This window comes from Alosa alosa, chromosome 20 (assembly GCF_017589495.1).
Source record: "Alosa alosa isolate M-15738 ecotype Scorff River chromosome 20, AALO_Geno_1.1, whole genome shotgun sequence".
Lineage (NCBI taxonomy): Eukaryota > Metazoa > Chordata > Actinopteri > Clupeiformes > Clupeidae > Alosa > Alosa alosa.
This window is the reverse complement of record NC_063208.1, coordinates 10,110,498-10,131,866: the sequence shown is the minus strand read 5'-3', so window position 1 is coordinate 10,131,866 and position 21,369 is coordinate 10,110,498. Positions and strand designations below refer to the sequence as shown.

At 41.3% G+C, this 21,369-nt stretch overlaps 1 protein-coding gene across 1 annotated transcript; it reads right to left on the bottom strand.

The window, feature by feature from the left end:
* Positions 1-247: 247 nt before the first annotated feature.
* Positions 248-20,802, bottom strand: osbpl3a (oxysterol binding protein-like 3a). The gene is given in 23 exon segments (XM_048229932.1): positions 248-889; positions 1,643-1,765; positions 1,941-2,067; positions 2,306-2,450; positions 4,372-4,522; positions 4,731-4,779; positions 4,782-4,808; positions 4,927-4,990; positions 6,481-6,618; positions 6,852-7,078; positions 7,234-7,327; positions 7,616-7,741; positions 12,304-12,389; positions 12,588-12,732; positions 13,458-13,541; positions 14,383-14,486; positions 14,619-14,703; positions 15,465-15,593; positions 15,694-15,807; positions 15,930-15,983; positions 16,158-16,274; positions 16,922-17,122; positions 20,456-20,802. Coding segments are annotated over 22 exon segments (2,394 nt in total). The 5' UTR covers positions 17,030-17,122; positions 20,456-20,802; the 3' UTR covers positions 248-792.
* Between the last annotated feature and the right edge of the window lie 567 nt (positions 20,803-21,369).

Here is a 21,369-nt window from a genome sequence, read left to right as displayed (position 1 = left end):
TTCAAGATGGATAAATAAATTATATTTAGGTCACCAGTATAACTTTGAATGGATTTATTTGGTCCTTATCATTATCGGATTCCACAGATGTGAGACTTCTCAGGGATTTATTTTATGTCCATTCAATCGAGTACAACCTTACACTATATGGCCAGACTTTTACTTCTTTCTTCTTTACTGCATTTCATTACTTTTTGACAAGATAGAGTGGTGTGTAAATTAAAAATCACAACCATAAAAACAAATGTTCGACAAATCCCTTTAGACATATTTATTGTTACAATGATTATGAGTACAATTGCCATATTTTCCATGATCATCATTATTATTTTATTCCCTTTACTCTGAGACAAAGAACGATAAGGCAGCAGGTGTGGGCTGGTTGAAAGAGGTTGAAAGAGAGAGAGAGAGAGAGAGAGAGTGTGTGTTTGTGTATGTACAGTGTGTGCATGTCAGCAGTAGTAGCCTAATGTTTTCTTTGGCACAAAGTGTGGTGGCATGTAGGCAGACTGTGAGTGCTCGCACGTGACACACTAACCACCATCACTCAATTCCCTTGGATAAAGGTAGAAAAATGGTAACTTCAGTGCAGAGTCACATACACATAGACAAACACACACACGCACATGCAGACGCACACCCACACGCGCGCACACACAGCCACAACAGACTTTGGAAAAAAGTTTTGCTTCTTAGGAAGCCAAATGCCCATTAAGAGTGGGAAGGACAGTAAAGCCATATTTAACCATAACACAGAGGAAGCCCTTTGATTAAGACCAAGCGTCCACATGGTCACCAGAGTAGTGGGAACTCCATCTGTTTGAATCCCTGGTCTTTCCTCAGGTCCCAGTAGGTCCTGTTACTGACCCATAAGTCATCTTCAGAACGCCTGAAAAAAAAAAAAAATATTATATATGTGTGAAAATGAACAGAAACACATGCACAAAAAGAATGAAACAGTAAAGCGGTATAGTATCCCATGCATACTGTAACCTTCTGAAAAGACCGGGTCTGTAGATTACACCATTTACTTGCCCTCTATTGGTCTCACGCCAAGACGACACACACACACACATGCCGCTTTTTACACACAGACACAAACGCACCACACACACAAGCCGGAGGCAAACGCAAACACACACACACACACACACACACACAGGCACACCGCACACACAGACACACACGTACTACACACACACACAAGAGCACACACACACACACACGACACAGACACACACACACACACACACAAGCGCACACACGCACAGGCACGCAAACACACACACAGACACACACACACACACACAAGCGCACACACGCACAGGCACGCAAACACACACACACACACACACACACACACAAGCGCACACACGCACAGGCACGCAAACACACACACACACACACACACACACACACAAGAGACACAGGCAGGCAAACAAACACACACACACACACGCATTGCACACACACAGACACACACACACACACACATTGCACACACACAGGCACACATTACACACACACAGGCACGTAAACACACACACACAGGCGCCAACACACAGACACACACACACGTACACACACACAATACGCATAATACACGCCACAGGCACGCAAACACACGCACAAAGTTACACACTTGAAGAACTTGGGCTGGTGGCTGATGTTGTTCTCCTGCAGCACCCTCCTCCTCTCACGCTGTAGCCCCTCGATGCGCTCCTTCTGCTCCTCTGCTCCCGACACATCACCCACCTCCAGAAGCCTGACCAGACACACGGATGGAACGTGGATGGAACCACAGGCAAAGGCATAATCAAACACTTGACTTGACACACACACTGAATATGAGTGTGTGTGTGTGTTGTTTGTGTGTGTGTGTGTTAGTGTGTGTGTGTTAGTGTGTGTGAGAGTATATTTGTTAGTATGTGTGTATCTACCTCTGGTCTGGTCGGAAGCGTGTGTCAGTTGGAGGCAATAAAGGCTTCTCTTTTTCATCCAGCTCATTGAGCTCAACTGCAAACTGAGTTAAGCCATAGTACTGCTCATAGTCCTCAGGCATCGGGTCTACACACACACACACACGACAAAAATCATGACTCAGTACAGTTCTACTGTAAATCACTTTGATTAAAAGTGTCTGCTTTAATGAATGTAAGTCAATGTGAATGAATGTGGCCCACATTACACCCTACACACACACACACACACACACACACACACATATATTACACCCTACACACACACACACACACACACACATTACACCCTACACACACACACACACACATTACACCCTACTCACTTGCTCTCCAAATACACGTGGCAGAGGAGGGGTCTCCCAAGTAAATCGCTTCGTTCCATTTGCCATAAAAGGAGTGAATGGCATGTCCGTCTGCATCTGTGACCACGCCTTCCACGTTATTGACATTGGAGGTTCCACCTCTTCCCTGAATAACAACAAAATGATTACTTCTGCACTCCTATCCTCTGATAACAGTTGACTTATGTAGTATTAATTGCTACGTAAGGTCTCCTTTGCACTGCAGCTTGAATGTTACTCCTGATATTTCTGTGAATGTTATTTCTCATTTTTGTAAGTCGTTAGTTAGGATAAAAGCGTCTAAATTAATTAAATGTTATGTATGTTCTGAAAACAAGCGGTGTAAAAGCATATCGGTCATTAGGTATACACACTGAAAGTTGTCTTGGCTTCAGTTGAGCTTCAACCAGTTGTATCAACCTAATAACGAATTTGTTGGATGACAATAATTTGCAAAATAATATATGTGGTTTAGAATTGGTATGTAAAACACTTGCACTCTATGTATGTGCACATCACTTCTTGTCCACAAGGGGTAGCTAGAGCACAGTGTTTGTTTCCCTTTTCCCCCACCGTAACCAAGCAACTGGCTCTGTGAGGGCCACACGACCTCTTGAACTCACTCAGCAGGACATTATACATTTATTTATTAGTCTGAAGCGATCACTCATTTCACCTACATTTTCAAAGAGATCCTGTCCTGTCTACTACGTCAAAGGCGTTACAAGGCATCCCACCCCCTCCAGATCCTTCCATCTCACTGGCAGCGCTAAGCGCAAATTACCCCTTATCCCCTTAATGATTATCCATTAAAATGGCACACGCTGGCTCCACGATAATCAGCCTCCTCACTCGCAGTCTGTCAGACATGAAAGACATAGCAATCACATGCCTAGCACTTACAATAGCAAACCACACAAACCCCTGAAAGCCCCTGAATATTTTTTTTTAATTGCTTCCATCCGCAAACCTCTAGCCTGGGTGAACCCAGGTGAACCTGTTAGTGTATCTGAGTTTGTTCCACAGGTCCATTTGGCAATTCTCCCATTCAAGTAGGGTTGCAAAGGGGCAGAAATATTCCAAATTGGAAACTTTAATGGAATTAAAGAAAATTATGGGAATTCATTGGAATTTACGGGAATTAACTGGGAATTTTGGGTAATTCAAACAAACTGTTTCAAACTGTTATTAACATTTTGTTTCGTAATAAGCAATATGATTTGTATGTTCGTATTTTTGCTTAGCTTAGCATACAAAGCTAGATAGCATGCTAGCGGGAATCCCATTCTCTGCCTATTGTTTACTAGCGTGCTAAACTAGCAACACTGGACTGCCCAAGATACACCACACCACTCAACAACAAAAATAGGTTGAAACCTTTTTTTCCCATGCACATGAACGCACCATAGGTTTCCTTTACGTCTAGACTATGCTGATTGCTGTGTGCATATGATTGACTGATGTGCAGGGTAGAAATTCGACTGAAATTGCATTAAATCAGGTTGTTTTAACTAATATTATGCTCAAGATGGGGTTTTGTCCACTACATTTAAGTTCCCTGTTATAGACTAACTTGCCATATTAAAAATTCCTGTCTGTTATGTTGACTGCGTTACCAGTTGTGCCTACCATTATGGTCTGATGTGTGGTGCTGTGAAGGCGTATCTACCTTCTTTTGCTATGGAACATAGAATGATTTATGAAGATCATCCCCCTGGAAGCATTATCTATCCATCTACCTATCTACCTACCTATCAATAGGGGGTGTACGCAGACATTTTTCACACTTGATCTCAGAACTGTGAAAACATCTGAGGACCACAGCCAGCTACCAAGCCAAGCAACATGTTCATCATTCATAAAAAAAAAAAAAAAATTTGGATCTTTGTTCACTGTTCTTGTCATGGTTAACTTGTTCTTTCCCTTGTCCACACTATGTGTGCTTGGAGCCTTTGTTTATTTCTTTATTTCCATGGTTTCGATTCGACCCTTATTTAGTGCTCTGGTATTTTCCAGCTTACACTCACTCACATTCATCTTTTGCTCACCTTGATGAAGGTGACCTTGCAAGTGCTCGAGTTGCCGCTGGTAACAGTGTTTTTAATGGACATCTCCCCGTAGTGTTCAATCCAGCGTTGCCCACTCAGGATGTTATGGATGCAGGAAGTGACCTTATTCCACTCATAGTGATCGCCAAACCTGAAGAAGAAAGAGACAAACAAGGAGCTATATATACAGAAGAGGACCCGTTTGACTGAGGGATTAGAGGATGAAGAAGAACAGGTGGAGCAAGACAGAGAAAACAATTTGACAGAAAGACAAGGTGTCTAGAGTAGTCTCATTTCATAAAGCAAAAAAATTATATATAATATATATGGACAGAGATCCATAAGAAGCGGCTAGTCACCCTGGCAACACCACATGAGTGGTTCCCATGGGAACGATCTCCATGGACTTCCCCAAAATTTATTCTTCCAGCGAACATCTGAAAAATTTTTTAACCATGGATATAAATACAGTATATGCACATATAAACAGTCAGTGAGTGGCGTGTGTGTGTGTGTGTGTGTGTGTGTGTGTGAGAGAGCACCAAAGTCACTCACCCTGCCACACAGTGAAGTTTTTGGACTCACAGTGGCATGCAGAAACCGGAGGATGATGACTAACCTGCAGAATGAATGCACAAGAAAGAGAAAGAGAGACAGGAGATGTAAAACACCAACACAGAGTGATGGAATGGAGCATGCCCTTGAATAAGTGCATAACTGTATGGAGCATGCCCTTGAATAAGTGCATAACTCTAAGGAGTATGTCCTTGAATAAGTGCATAACGGAATGGAGCATGCCCTTGAATAAGTGCATAACGGAATGGAGCATGCCCTTGAATAAGTGCATAACGGAATGGAGTATGCCCTTGTCTAAGTGCATAACTGTATGGAGTATGTCCTTGTCTAAGTGCATAACTGTATGGAGTATGTCCTTGAATAAGTGCATAACTGTATGGAGTATGTCCTTGAATAAGTGCATAACTGTATGGAGCATGTCCTTGAATAAGTGCATAACTGTATGGAGCATGTCCTTGTCTAAGTGCATAACAGTATGGAGCATGTCCTTGTCTAAGTGCATAACTGTATGGAGCATGTCCTTGTCTAAGTGCATAACTCTAAGGAGTATGCCCTTGTCTAAGTGCATAACTGTATGGAGTGTGTCCTTGTCTACGTGCAATACAGTATGGGCTGTCCTTGTCTAAGTGCATAACTGTATGTATGTCCTTGTCTAAGTGCATAACTGTATGGAGTATGTCCTTGTCTAAGTGCATAACTGTATGGAGTATGTCCTTGTCTAAGTGCATAACGGTATGGAGTATGTCCTTGTCCGAGTGCATAACAGTATGGAGCATGTCCTTGTCCGAGTGCATAAGAGTATGGAGCATGCCCTTGAATAAGTGCATAACTGTATGGAGTATGTCCTTGAATAAGTGCATAACTGTATGGAGTATGTCCTTGAATAAGTGCATAACTGTATGGAGCATGTCCTTGTCTAAGTGCATAACTCTAAGGAGTATGCCCTTGTCTAAGTGCATAACTGTATGGAGTGTGTCCTTGTCTACGTGCAATACAGTATGGAGCATGTCCTTGTCTAAGTGCATAACTGTATGGAGTATGTCCTTGTCTAAGTGCATAACTCTATGGAGTATGTCCTTGTCTAAGTGCATAACTGTATGGAGTATGTCCTTGTCTAAGTGCATAACTGTATGGAGTATGTCCTTGTCTAAGTGCATAACTGTATGGAGTATGTCCTTGTCTAAGTGCATAACAGTATGGAGCATGTCCTTGTCTAAGTGCATAACTGTATGGAGTATGTCCTTGTCTAAGTGCATAACTCTAAGGAGTATGTCCTTGTCTAAGTGCATAACGGTATGGAGTATGTCCTTGTCCAAGTGCATAACAGTATGGAGCATGTCCTTGTCTGAGTGCATAAGAGTATGGAGCATGCCCTTGTCTAAGTGCATAACTCTAAGGAGTATGTCCTTGTCTAAGTGCATAACGGTATGGAGTATGTCCTTGTCCAAGTGCATAACAGTATGGAGCATGTCCTTGTCTGAGTGCATAAGAGTATGGAGCATGCCCTTGTCTAAGTGCATAACAGTGTGCTACCTGTTCTGATATGAATTTGAAGCCCTTATCAGGTCGGTCACACTCGTACGTCTCTCCCAGTACTGGATTAAAAGGTTTCCCTCCGGCACGGTGGAATGTGGAGGCATACGCTGATATGGCAAAAACAGCTACATGAGCCTGCCACACACACACACACACACACACACACACACACACACACACACACACACACACAAAAACAAACACACAGACAAGTTAGCCTTGTTGCGTTCATGAAAATTTCAGAGGTCTGCAGATCAAGTTCGATATCTGTTCCAGAGTCAGTTGTCAGTGGGTGCGTCCGTGTGTGTGTGTGCTGCCAGTGTCAAAAGGTAGATGTACCAGCTGCGCGTGCCCGTGCTCGTGCTCACCATGCGTAGATGAGGATCGTTGGTGTGCGCAGCCGTGTCGAGTAGCTGCGTGTACTCCATCTCCTCACACAGGCGCTGCAGTGTGTTGATGGGCTCGTTCAGTTGCACAGGCATAGACACTTTGCTGAGGTCTTTCCCGATGTTGTTGCGTAGAATGTTCCAGAGACTCACGCTGCTGTCCGAGCTGCGACAGGGCAGACGTGTCCGCCGCATGACGCACACCATTGCTGATAAAGACCACACAAAGAGTCTGTGAATAAAGTCCTCAGATCTTCTAACGTGTATCTGTATAGCAACACTCTGAGTGTATACACACAGGCATCTTGTGTAGGGCGATTGGGAATGTAGGATGTGATGGACTATGTGGTTTGAGTGTGGGTACCTGAGTCGTCTCGCTCACTACTTGTCTCACTGTTGTAGTAATCCACAGAAACACTATCACTGGCGTCACTGAGGAATGAATCATCATCTGACACCTGCACAGTCACACACACACGCCCATGACAACACAAAAGAAATCCACACATGACAATGATAATAATTTAGATCATGGGTTACTGTGTCAGCTCTATATAGAGAGTTTATACAAACACATGACGCACTGTGGAGAAACTTGTGACTTCTGGAAATCATTTATGAAAAAGTCTTACTATGTAAATGGGAAATATGACAAGAAACTTTGAGTGGATAATGTGTGATCGTGTGTGTGTGAGCATAGCTGTATTCTGCATTCTGGCCACAAAAAGACCCTGTTGATCCCTCACCTCATTGTCAGTGGAGCTGGAGGACAGCAGGTATTCCCGTGCATCAAAGAACTCGGACAGAGAATCGGAGAGGGATCCTCGACTTTCAGTAGATCGCTGGTGCTTCGGTGGACTTCGGCCATCGACCTGAACGAGTCCGTGAAGATCAGAGAAAACAGTCACAAAGTGTTTACATGGACTTGAATGTAAGGGTAATGATGGGGCTTTTTGTGTTTACGCATGTAAACATCATATATCCATTTCAGAAACTCAGAACCCAAAAAGCATTTATCCTGGTTTTGAGGAAAACTGGTCATGCCAGCTGAATTTCTCGCAAAGAAACCAACCAGCATACTGTAGTATGCATACACCTTACCCCAGGTTCTGACAGTTGCTGACTAGAACACATTATTAGTATTTATCAGGGACGTCAGTAGGATTGAAAGACAAGGGGGGCTTAGCACCCAGGCAGGGTTGTAGGCAATACGCGTGCATTGAGCGCGGTGTTAGATTTGAGTGGTTTTCTGTATGTCTTTGTTTAATACTGCAGAAACTGCGGGGACAGGACGTTTATTGTAAGCAGACAGAATGTTGTCACCTTACAATAGCAAATGGTGTACCTAACTAATTGTTCCCCCACAAGAGACATCTTAATTGAATAAGGCTATATCACTACCCGCTTACCCCCCTCCAATTTGAGCCCAGACATGAATGTATATTCTGGTATTATAATTAGCCAGGAGTTTCCCAGATCTTTGCTTCAGTTTCTTACCTTGGCTTCACCTTGCAACACTGTGCTGCTCTGTGCGTACAACAGGGTTACCAGAACTCTGTTGTTACATCCAGAATAAAGAACTATTCTTTCGCAAGCCAGACTCAAGTTTTACCTGCTCTTAACTACACTGGAATCTACTCGGTCAACTGTGTCTCCATTTGGAATTAAGGAGACAATTTTAATAGCATTCTTCAGTGGCAAAAACATTTCATCACACCTTAAAAGGGCTTCAATGAATTCGTATTAAAAGGGACACCATGCCATTCCTTTTCACTCTCGCAATATAGCTGATTATATTGCTAATTATAACAACATTCTGCGGGAACTGATATTGTAGGCCTTGCTTGCCAGTGGCGCCCCCAGAAAATTTCTAGTTACTTTTTGTAAGGGATTACAGCTGTGTGATTTAAAAACACATGTGTGCACGAAGTGAATCTGTGCAACCCTCCTTTTTTGAAAAAAAAAAAAAAAAAAAAAAAGTTAGCTACAGCAATAAAAAAAAACAATCCTGGCACCGCCACCATTCTTTTCTCAACCATTTGTAATTTTCACGCGTGTGTACTGAGTTTTAGCCGATTCAAGGTGCATCGCTACATCCCTACTTGTTACAGACTGGAAAATGGTATGCTAAATGGTTACATATCTGACAGAGTGCAAAGGTGAGATGATGTCAGTTAAGTGAAGTGAAACCTGATTACAGAACACTGACTTGACAATAATCCTCTCTTGAACCATACTGGATGTGTAAGTTGCAGAATACCATGGAATTCCAAAAGCAGATTTCGTACGGCCTTCTCTCTCGGCCCTTCTTCTCCTGTAGCATTTGATCAGTGCTCTTTTTTTAAGTTGAACTAGGGTAGTACTTAACTACTAGCTACTACAAACTACTGTTAACTTATGTGATCATTTAGTAATCAAACAATCAAACAAGCATAAATCAGTAGACAGGAGAGTGAAGGATCCATGGTATTCTGCAACTTACACATCCTGCGGTGATCCTTCACTCTCCTGTCTATCAATTAATGACTGCACCTCACCAGCACCTGGAAGGCTGTGCACAGGAATTTAATCCTCTTAAGCATAAATCAGTATTCAAACCAAAACAATTGCACCCTAGACTAAGCTATGACACTTTTTAACCAGATAAGTCATATATTAGTCCTTTGGAAATTTGCTGCAATTTCAAAACTCGGAAATTACTCTGGAACGATAGCCTGACGTTGTCATACTCAAATTCTAGTCAGAATATGAGTCTGATACTGCTCCATTGGGACGTAATTATGGGGCGTGTTTCAACCGATACAGGGGGGGAATGCCTCTGCACTCAATTGGATAGACCTAACCAATCAAGTCAAGTCAAGTGAAGTGTATTTATATAGCACATTTCATACACAGAGATCATTCAATGTGCTTTACATAAACAAAACCAAACAATAATAACAAATAAAAGCATAGAAGGGCAATATAGTCAAAGAATAGTTAAAAGGTAAAGATCATAATAAAAAGAAAACATAAAACACAAGGTAAAATCATTTTAAAAATAAAGAATAATTAGTAAGCAAAACAAAAAGGCAAAAGTAGTAAAAAAAAAGTAATAAAAGACAAAGTAGAATAATTATCAAGGCAGATTCAGAATTTGTAACTTCGGCACAGTTAGCAGAAAGCATCTGAGAACAGTTTGGTCTTAAGTCTAGATTTAAAACTGGCTACAGTTGGGGCCTTTTAATGTCATCCAAAAGTTGGTTCCACAGCTGAGGCATATAGCAGCTTTTAGCTGCTTCACCATGTTTAGTTCTAACTGTAGGTTTTACTAGCAGGTTTTTCACCTGGGACCTGAGAGGACGAGAAGGTGTGTACTGCTGAAGCATGTCTGACAAGTATTTAGGTCCTGCTCCATTTACTGATTTATAAACAAGCAATAGTGCTTTAAAGTCAATTCTGTGACTTACTGGAAGCCAGTGCAAGGACTTAAGAATTGGAGTAATGTGGTCAGTTCTTTTAGTTTTTGTTAGAGTCCTAGCTGCTGCATTTTGTATCACCTGAAGCTGTTTAATAGTCTTTTTAGGAAGGCCTGTGAACAGTCCATTGCAGTAATCAACCCTGCTGGAGATAAATGCACGAATGAGTTTTTCTAAGTCATGTTTTGACATCAGCCCTCTGAGTTTGGCAATATTTTTGAGGTGGTAAAAAGCTGATTTAGTTATCACTTTCATGTGGCTGTTGAAATTTAGATCACTGTCAATTAATACACCAAGATTTTTAACAGTATCCTTTGCCTTCAACCCTTTTGTGTCAAGGAGAGTGGCAACCCTAAGTCTTTCCTCATTTTTACCAAATATAATTACTTATACAAGAGGACCATAGTCGTTTGGTGATAGAGCTAAGTAAATTTGTGTGTCATCTGCATAGCTATGATATGAAATCAAATTATTTTGAATGATTTGTCCAAGTGGGAGCATATAGAGGTTGAATAATAGTGGCCCCAAGATCGACCCCTGGGGAACACCACAGGTCAAGGGCGTTGGTGTTGAGGTACAGTTCCGATGGCAACAAAGAAGCTCCTTTCTTGTAGATATGATTTTAGCCAGCTGATAACTATGCCTGTAAATCCAACCCAGTGTTCTAGTCTGTGTAGTAAAATATTGTGATCAACAGTGTCAAATGCTGCACTAAGGTCCAGTAGCACTAGGACTGATGTTTTACCTGAATCTGTGTTGAGGCGTATGTCATTGGAAACTTTAATGAGAGCTGTTTCAGTGCTGTGATTTGCCCGAAAACCAGACTGAAAGTAATCAAAATACCCATTTGATGTTAGGAAGGTGATTAATTGATTAAAGGCTACTTTTTCAATAATTTTGCCAATAAAAGGTAGATTGGATATGGGCCTGTAATTGTTTAGCATGGAGGCATCCAGGTTATTCTTCTTGAGAAGTGGCTTTACAACAGCTGTTTTCAGTGACTTAGGAAAAGTGCCAGACAGCAGTGATACATTTACAATTTGAAGGACATCCGCCGCTATGAGGTGAAAAACAGTTTTGAAGAAATTGGTAGGCAGAGTGTCTAAGACACATGTGGAAGAGCTGAGATTCTGTACCGCTTTTTCAAGTGTTTCTCAGAGTCTATCAAGCTGAACTCTGACATCAAGTTTAGTTTCCCTCTGTTTGTTGCTGGAAGTTCAGGTTGTTGAATTTGTAATTGAGCAGATATGTTGAGTCTGATTTTGTCAATTTTACCTTTAAAAAAAGATGAATCAGAGCAACAAAATAGCTTACCGTGAGGTGTAGGAAGAAAACACACAAACCATCCTTCTGCTCCTGTATCCCTCCGTTTTTAAAAATAATTCTGTTGAACAGTGATATGCTACGAACATGTTAAACAGCTGCATATCTTTGTGTCCAGTAAGGTCTGCTGTTTATTCTCATATATGGTTTTCCATGTGTTGGGGAAAGCGTTTGTGAGATATACCACCAAGAATAATGGGTGGAGATAGATGAAGTTTTGTGTGCAGAATGGAAATATGATGAAATTTCATGTCCAACGTAAATTTTCTTGCGAACCGTTTATCACAGCAACTAGCCGCTAATATCATTTGAAAGCTCCAGTTCCGCTCTTTCATGTGACATCTGTGATTTATGTGAGATAATTACTCCGTGAGCAATTCAACAGAGAATAATGGATGTTAATTTGGAAGCATATTATTACTATATTTTTTAGGGGGGCTTTTTGATCATCTTAGGGTGGCTTCAGCCCTCTCAAAATAGGCCTACACGTCCCTGGTATTTATCATGTATACAGACATATTAATAACCAGGCCTCCATATGTTTATGTAAATATCATATCCTTAATATAGTCAAACATGGGATAATCAGGATATCGCTGTGCATAGAAACACAATATACAAAAAGCAAACAAGGAGGACAAGGTTCAGCTCACCTCAGTGTTTTGCTGCTCCAGAACCAGTTTGATTTGATTTTTTTCTGCAGATAGTGTTCTGAAGGCTGATAGGAGTGTGGTATGGACTAAAGGGCAGAGAGAGAGAGAGAGAGAGAGAGAGAGAGAGAGAGAGAGAGAGAGAGAGAGAGAGAGAGAGAGAGAGAGAAAAGAGAGAGAGGGAGAGGGATAGGGAGAGAGAGAGAGAGAGAGAGAAATATGTAGTAATGTGCACTACAAACGGGTTCTAAAATGAAATGAAAGATTTAAAATGAAAAGGCCCTTACTGGTACTGGCTAGCCTGCAGAAGTCCTCCTGCAGCCGGGCAGCATTGGTTGGTGAGTCAGGAGTTTGTAGGAAGGTTTCGGGATAGCTAGGCTCACTGGCTGACAGGTTTGGGTTGGAAACATGAAGACGGGTGGGACTGGGAACCTGAGAAGGATCAGTCACAGGTCTGTGGTCAGGGCAGATTCAGGAGAAGTGTTGAACTGTGGTCAAAACACTGATTTGCTTTATAGTGTGGCTGAGGGGATCTAACCATTCTGTGGTACTGAGCTCAAAAAGCTGCAATTTGGCTTTAATGGCTCTGTGTCCTGTGTACTTTCTTGTTTCAGAGCTGACATTAGCAGTCCTACAAGCCAACAGAAATCTAAGGGTTTTTTGTACAAGACCTACTACAGTATTATGACATATTATACCGTAATTTCCCAACTATTAGCTGCGGCTTATACATTGATTTTGCTAAATTTATTCAGCAATGAGGCTAATACATAGGGGCATGTTGTTGTTTCTTTTAGCTTGCATAAAACACTGTCCTGCGGCTTATACACAATGTGGCTAATACACAGGGAATTACTGTACTAGTGTTTCTGTAATGTATAGTATGCATGTGTCATTTGGTAACAACTCAAAAAACAACAAGAGGAATGAGAAGTTTAGAAAATAACGGGTAATCTTTGGGCTAGCAAACCTAACCAGCATAGTTCCCTTTCAGTACCTAGATTGCTAAATGTCAAGAGGAATATAGAAATGTTTTTTTTTTTCCAGGTCTGGTAAACAGAGCACAATAAGTAACACACGCCACCACTCCACTAATGTCTAAAACCAGATAAACACCTAGTCAAACAAGTCCAGGTTAATCATTCTTGTGTGCATACTTGTAATGAGCTGTTGCTGTCTTTACTAGAGGTCTTTGAACGCCATTTCTTATGTCCTCTCTTCTCTTTCTTTGAGCCATCACCCTGAAATTACAACAGACAAACTGAACAAGCACAAACACAAGTATACACACACACGGCAATGCAGACCATCCATCCACCAACACAAAACCAGCTCATACAAGCACACACACACGGCAATGCAGACCATCCATCCACCAACACAAAACCAGCTCATACAAGCACACACACACACACACACACACACACACACACATGCATACAGCAATGTGTGTATGTACACACAGACACACACACACACATACAGCAATGTGTGTATGTACACACAGACACACACACACACACATACAGCAGCAGGGGAGCATGAACAGAGGTTAGAGGGGAGAGAATGACACTATGTCAGTTTGAGAATTTAAGAACTAAGATGAGAATATACAACAAATTTAAAGATCCACTGAAGTCTGCTAGAAGCTGCAGCTGTAGAGATCTCACTGCTACTCATATTGCTGCTGATTCTGCCTCCACAGAGGACAGTGGATCCTTAAAAACATGAGGCAGGACTGTCAGAACAACACATGCTGCACAATTGAGGGTTTTTTGTTGTTGCCGTTGTATTATATGAATGGTGTGTTGTGAAGAAAATTATATGAAGGGTGTGGCCAGAAGAAAATGGTTTCTTTCTTGCTTTCAGTCATGTGCCTCATTTGATCAATGCTTAATAATAGACCCTTTCAAGAGAGTTCCATTATCAGCATCATAGTTGGCCCCACAAGGCTTCCGTTTTAACATTCCATATGTTATCTTAATGCAGAGGAAGTAGATTGGGAACCAAATAGAACGTTCAAGCATTGTTTTTGTTTTTATTGTTGAAAGGGTCTATACAAACATACATACAGACTCTTACCGGAAGTGTGTTGATGGCAGGGGCAGAGTAAGCATGCTGCATGACCTCCATGTTCTTCAACAATAAATTCAACTCCAACAAACATGATTCACAATCAGTGAGATCTGTGTAAGATTGAGAAGATATTGCACAAGTCAAATATATTGCTGTCCAAGGCACATCATCTTAAGAGTCGGGTCTTTTGTTATATATGCAAGCATAACAGTAGGAGTGTGTGTGGATATATCAGCATGTACCTTGGCAACATCGGTCAAGGTCATTATTACTCTGAAGCAATCCTGACATTGCCTGAATGGAGGCCTGTTTGGTGAGAATGGCATTCTAAAAGGAGAAAGAGGTAAGAGTGCTATTACAAACAAGTAATCATATAAATAACATGTAAAAGGCCCCTGCTCATAGATATGCATCTGCATGTGTGCATGAGGACTCATTACTGCGATAATGGTTTGTAATTAGAAAATCACATAGCTCATTCTGAATCCCATCTTGTAAGACAAAGTTTGCTTCCAACCGTATTGACCAATATTCCATTTGTCAGTGCTCACCCCCATTTCATGCATGACTACCATGGAGGCTACTACGGGCACGTATCTGAAGCGTTCTGTTCGCGGAGTGTCTGCTGCAACAATTAGCTTCTACTGAAACTGGCTACACCAGACGAGACAGTGGCGCATACTGTAATTTCCCAACTATTAGCCGCGGCTTATACATTGATTTTGCAAAATTTCTTCCGCTATGAGGTTAATACACGGGGGCGGTTTATATGGTATTAATATGGTTTTGTTTCTTGTAACTTGTATAAAACACTGTACTGCGGCTTATACACAATGTGGCTAATACACTGGAAATTACTGTACATTCAAAAAAAATTAGAGCAGTCTTCAAAAAGCTTTTTTTGCGCTTCGCTAACAGAGCCCTTCAGTTACGGACTCCGTGTAGCCTGGGTGTAAGCCTTACCCTTGGTTCCATCCTTGAGATCAAATCAAATTTCTTTCACTTGCCGATGTGTAACCAACATTCTTGACAAGAGTGTCTAAGTGTGTGTGTGTGTGTGTGTGTGTGTGTGTGTGTGTTCTGTATACCCTCATGCTGCTGGTAGGTTCACACTGCAGATGTCTCTCACTGGGGTCCATGGCAATCTCATTTTGACGAAACACACGATGGTGCCGCAGTTTGGACACCCAGTTATCAAACATATCCCGAGACTTCACCTGGGCACATGCCGGAAATTAGGTATATTGACAGTTGGCCGTTTTAGATCTGTAAATGTTCTGATGGTGCCGTTCCAAAGAGAAATGTGTGCAGTTTTACCTTCAAATGATAAATGCTGTCCTCGGTGTCAAGGTCTATACACATAGTCTTTTTCTTGATTGACATTACCGACAGTCCAACATCAATACAGCCCCTATATTTTCCCTTTTGCAACTGTCAACAACAGAACAAAAATCCACACAAAAATTACACCAGCATACCAACACTGCCTATCAATAATTGTATGAAAATTGTTTGTGAAGTAAAGTGATACTCAGCTGTATAAGAAAACTCACATCAGCTCCAGTCTTTCCATATTTCAGAATACCCCTATCCAAAAGGAAGTACCTCTGAAAAAAAGACCAAAAAGCCAGTCTTATATAAAATGTAACATTATAGGTATGTTTGTAAAGTAACAGAGTTTAAGCTCAACATATCAAATGCCATTGAATTCCACTTGAACTTTTGACTGGATCTGTCCATTACTATTTCATAGGACTCCACTCGCCAAGAACCACACTCACCTTGTGCCAGCCTTTCATTGGCCATTTCCGTTTCTTCAATAGGAAGCCCTCCTGGAGCTCCGGCACCTGTGCGTTACCCAGTATTCCACGCAAACCTTCCACAACCTCCCAGCTATCCTACATTCAGACAATGAGAGATATAAAACGCCATTACACACACACACACAGAGGGCATTTCTGAAGGACAGTACTGTTTACCAATCTCATGGCCTTATTTTAGGCCTTATATGGCCTAAAAACATATCTCATTTAACTCAAAATGCCTAAAAATATCATTATCACTGACTTGTGCTACTTTTAATGTGGATATATATATATATATTGCTCAAAAAAAAATAAGGTAACACTTCAATTATACACTGGATCGGTACTCTGACACTGTTAGGCTCTGAGCACAAGTTAAACAATTTTGAGGCGAGTGTTTTATTTGGCAAGAACTGTCAGACATTCTGTGAATGTATACTGCTCAAAAAAATTAAGGAAACACTTACAGTTTTCCACAATTGTTAAAACACAATTTTTTAAACCTTTCTCAATTCTCAAAACTACATTCACAGAATGTCTGACAGTTCTTGCAAAAATAAAACACTCGCCTCAAAAGTTTTACTTGTTACTCAGAACCAAACAGTGTCAGAGTGTTTGAGCAGTATAGTTTGAGAATGGAGAAAGGGTGGAAGTTTTTTTTTTTTTTAACAATTGTGGAAAACTGTAAGTGTTCCCTTAATATTTTTGAGCAGTATATATATGTAAATCACAAGACATACCTGTCTGCTGCTGGGCCGGGATGAGTCACTGTCATCACTATGTGATGACTGTCCTGTCTGTGCCATCTTCTTTGAGGACTGTGAAATGCTGTGTTCCAAAGAGCTCATTCTGTAACGATGTTACTGTAGCAACAACAGCAGCCGTCTCTTCTGATGAAAGTCACCTCCCAAAACATGGCTAAGATAACTTAACCATGACAACTACAAGAGAACAAGGAGCGCAGTGAGTCAATGTTTGATTTGTGGGTCCAACAGCTAGCAGAAAGTTAAGAGCTACAGCTGATAAAGCTTTGACAGCCTACGGCCTACTAAATTACTCTAACACTACACCTTCCATACATCTACTTAAAGAGCACTTGATCTGGGTGAATTGTGATGAGAGAGGTCAAGGCTATCAAGCCTTGTGTTTCTTGCCAGTGCTCAGCTAAGCAAGGTGTACCTTTCCAACGAATACGAGAGGATTAATAAGGACTGAAGAACGAACAAGGAGCGGTCAGATGTCTGATTACGGTGAAGACAGCCTTGACAGACATTCCAAACTAGCGTGATTTCCCAACTATAAGCCAAGGTTTATACATTGATTTTGCAACATTTCTTCAGCTATGAGGTTAATACAGGGGCAGTTAATAGGGTATTAATATGGTTTCGTTTTTTTAACTTGCCTAAAACCCTGTTCTGCAGTTTATACACAATGCAGCTAATACACAGGAAATTACTGTATTTCATGTGTGAATTGAAGTGAATTGATCTCTGACATCATAGACATGATTCACGAGAATTTCCATTGCAACACCATGGTGTAAACAGCTCCAGAGGAGGAAAGGTGTGGGGAGAAGCTAGTCTAAACTGCACCTAAGTAGAACCTGCATTACAGTCATGGAACTAGTTATGCATACTGTTGATAAATAATGCAAAATCCTGATAATGGATAGAGTTCAACTGAACAGAGTGAAGGAAACAGATTCCTTCTAGAATAATGTAGTACAGCACATTGCCCAAACAAATCATACTGGCCTGTCTTACTGGTCAAAAGGCCTAACTCCATTAAGGAGAAAGTCCAATTCCAGCATAACATAGTTAACATTATTATGAATATTAAAAAAAAAAGTTATCTTTTGACCCCGAGGGTAGTCCATGGAGTGTAAAACGCTGCCAACAGCACTTCAATGGCATCATGTGGGAGAAGGAACCAGAGGAGAGAGGGGGACAAATTCCCATGACAAAGATCTGAGCCTACTTTCTCTCTTCTTTAAAGATCTAAGCCTACTTTCTCTCTTCTTTAAACACTGCGATCTACACATCAACACTTGTCCAATTATTAGAGACATTAAAACGCACATGAACTCAATGTTTCTTGCATGAGAAACATTTTCATCTCTGAACTTCCAATCATATCCACTAGCTTTTGTGCTTAATTGCTTGATCTCAGTGCAACTGGCATGGGTTGAGCAGAATGCTGAAAAGTTTATTAAATCCCAAAAGATAACAGAAACACACAAAGTGTTTCTATTGCCAAGAGAAGCTGGACAGGAGCCAGGAAATCACAGCCTCAAATAAAAAAGCTTCCCATGTTAGAATTTATTTACTTTGGCAGATACTTCTGTACAAGTCATGAGAGCTCTTGTTTTTGGCATTCTAAAATCTACCTAAAAGAACCTAACCATTACATTACATTGCATTACATTACGCTTAGCTGACGCATTTTTAACCAAAGCGACTAACAACATGGTAAACAGTTTAAGTTTTAAAGCAATTCTCTCAACAATTATATGACAATTTAAAAAAGGTAGAGTAAGAATAAGTGCATCAGTGCTGATTTTAAACAGTTGAGTGTCAGTTCTAGATGCGTCAAACAACTGCTTTTTGTTTTTGTTCTCTAGATGTTATTCAGGGAATGCTGATGGGCCTGTCAACATTTCATATGGCTTTTGATGTCCCTTTGCAGTCATTGTCCAATTTATATGACAGATTGAATGGCTCCTGCATCAGGCTAGTGTAAAGGACTGTCACAAGAATAACATGGGATAAACCTGGTCATTTTTGAGTCAAGTCAAACCTGAAGTAAATTTACGTCTGGCAGGCTAATGGTTATCAGGGTAAAAAGCACTACAGCTTTGGCAGTCGGTTAAAAAAACGTTAGAACTAGCTAAAATGCCATTATGCTAAAAATGTCAGTGCCTTTCTGTTCCATCTTGTTTAATGCATCACTGGCAACTCCGGAGCATTGCAAGTGTGTGTGTGTGTGCCACCCATTTTCCAAAGGCTATGTTTAGAGGGACATGACCATGCCATGAGTCATCACATGGGAAGAATGTACTCTACTCTGCAAAAGAGACAGATACTAGCAGGGAGTGGCGAGGCAGACTGAGAGTTGTAAGTGGGCCTCTGTGGATTTTGTCTGTGAGTTTAGTTTAAACATGCCCGGCCCAGCAAAGGGAAGGACATTATACAAGCACAGGCATAGAGGGAGAGAAAACACCATGAAGCATAGCCTAGCAACCCACACGGACAACCACAGTGGAGGCAAAAGAAGAAACAAAAAAGGCTCACTTTTCCACAAAACACAAACGTTTAGCCAGTTACATTTACAAAGAAAACAGTTCACTTAATTGTTGTTTATCAGTTTAGATTGACAAATTCAATTAATTTCATGTTAGGGCGATTCTAAGGGCCCAGCATTGACTGGGGGCCCCCAGAGAGCCCCCCAATAATACTATATATTATCAGGGGCCCAGAATTATTGTCTGTCATAGGGCCCAAATTATCTAGCAGCGCCCCTTTGTCTAATATGTGACTAACTTTCAAGACAGGAAAGTTTTCCTCTACCCACCTTTCACACAAACACCTAGACTAATAAAAAGAGAGGAATCTGGCACTGCGAGTCCAAGTCAGCAGTTGCAAGGACATCTACCTTTATAGCTGGACTCAATGAGGGGTCACCTATGTTTTACAGCCACTGGTGTTTCACATGTATCTGACTTGTCATGCACATATCACATCCATACAAGATATGGGCTGTTTTTGTGTATCGGCCTTATTGTAAACCATACAAATACAAATATTTTGCGTTACACAGCATGCTGAAATGTAACTGTTTTCAGCCACAACTTTTGCACTGTTGCCATAACACAGGCAGGCTGGTGCATTTGAGAAAGATGTGAAAACCTTCTTCGTCAACACACTTGCCAGTCGTCATCTACCTTTCAGTGTTTACCGTTCGCCTTCATTATTCACTCAATACGTTCAGATATTATCAAAAGAAAAGGATACTCTGTTCGGCCAAACTATCAGTCTTATCAGAATAGCCGACCATTCATAATTGTATTAAAGTGACTAGCATTCATCTTTGTAAGTTACAGCCAAGGCCCGTCATTTACAGCCTAACGTTAGATCTTTACGTTTGTTTTTTTGTAGCCTACTTCCATTCTGCGAACTTCCTGACAAGTTAGATGAGTGTGGCGCGAGACATCAAAATGTTGAACACGTTTAATTCTATCAGATTTGTTCAGATATCAAAGAATAAAAGTGTCATACCAGGACTCTTTCCATTCGAATCCGGTGTTCGGGAGATGTTGCGTGCCTTCACTATACGTTACTCACGGGAGCTTTTATCTTGCCGGGGACAGCATCGGGTAAAAGTCAAGCTGTTAACGAGATCACTTGAGTCCCTGTGGCACGTAGGCTGCTGTCAACAAACTTCTTCAGTTATCCATGTAGCCTGATGCTATAGTCCTAAAAGTGGTACAAAATCTGTGGACGAGGTGGAGCTACACTACTTAGATAAAAAAAAAATCTTTTTTCGACAGCGGGGTTTCACTAACCATATACGTTACCAGAAGTGTGTTGTATGATTCTGCAGGTTGCTTACGGGGAGGAGCGAGAGAGACGGAACTTGAGGTTATTGGCAGCTTGATCCTCCAATTAGAGTTGGTTAAATATTTACACTACCCAATTACAGCGGAGGATTGAAAAAAACAAAAGAACGTACCACGCCGACGTGTCGCTTTTATGCAATACAGGTAAGAGTAGGTTAAAAAAAAAAAGTAGGCCTAGCTTAGGCTACATCAAGTCAGCTAATTTCCGCAGCACCACAGTTGACGTAGCCTATGTTTACAGAAACGGCATTGAAGCCTGCTACTCTCTGTTGGTGGCCCATCTCTCTAAGTTTATCTTTCCAATGGTAAATAAATAGCTAAATTATTAATAGTAGTCTAGCCTAGGCCCTAGCCTATCTGAATGCAATGTTCAATCATGTTGTCTCGCATAGCCTACTTTAACCCGCCCTCTGTATTTCACTGATTGTTAGACATGTGGGCCTGACTCATACAGGACAAGGGCAGACACGCTACCGGGAGCATAACATTATATGCTACTGGTTCGCTGGTCTGACATTAGGCCTGCCCGCTGAGCCGTAGGCCTACGTTCAGCCCACAAGATTTCCCCTTAGA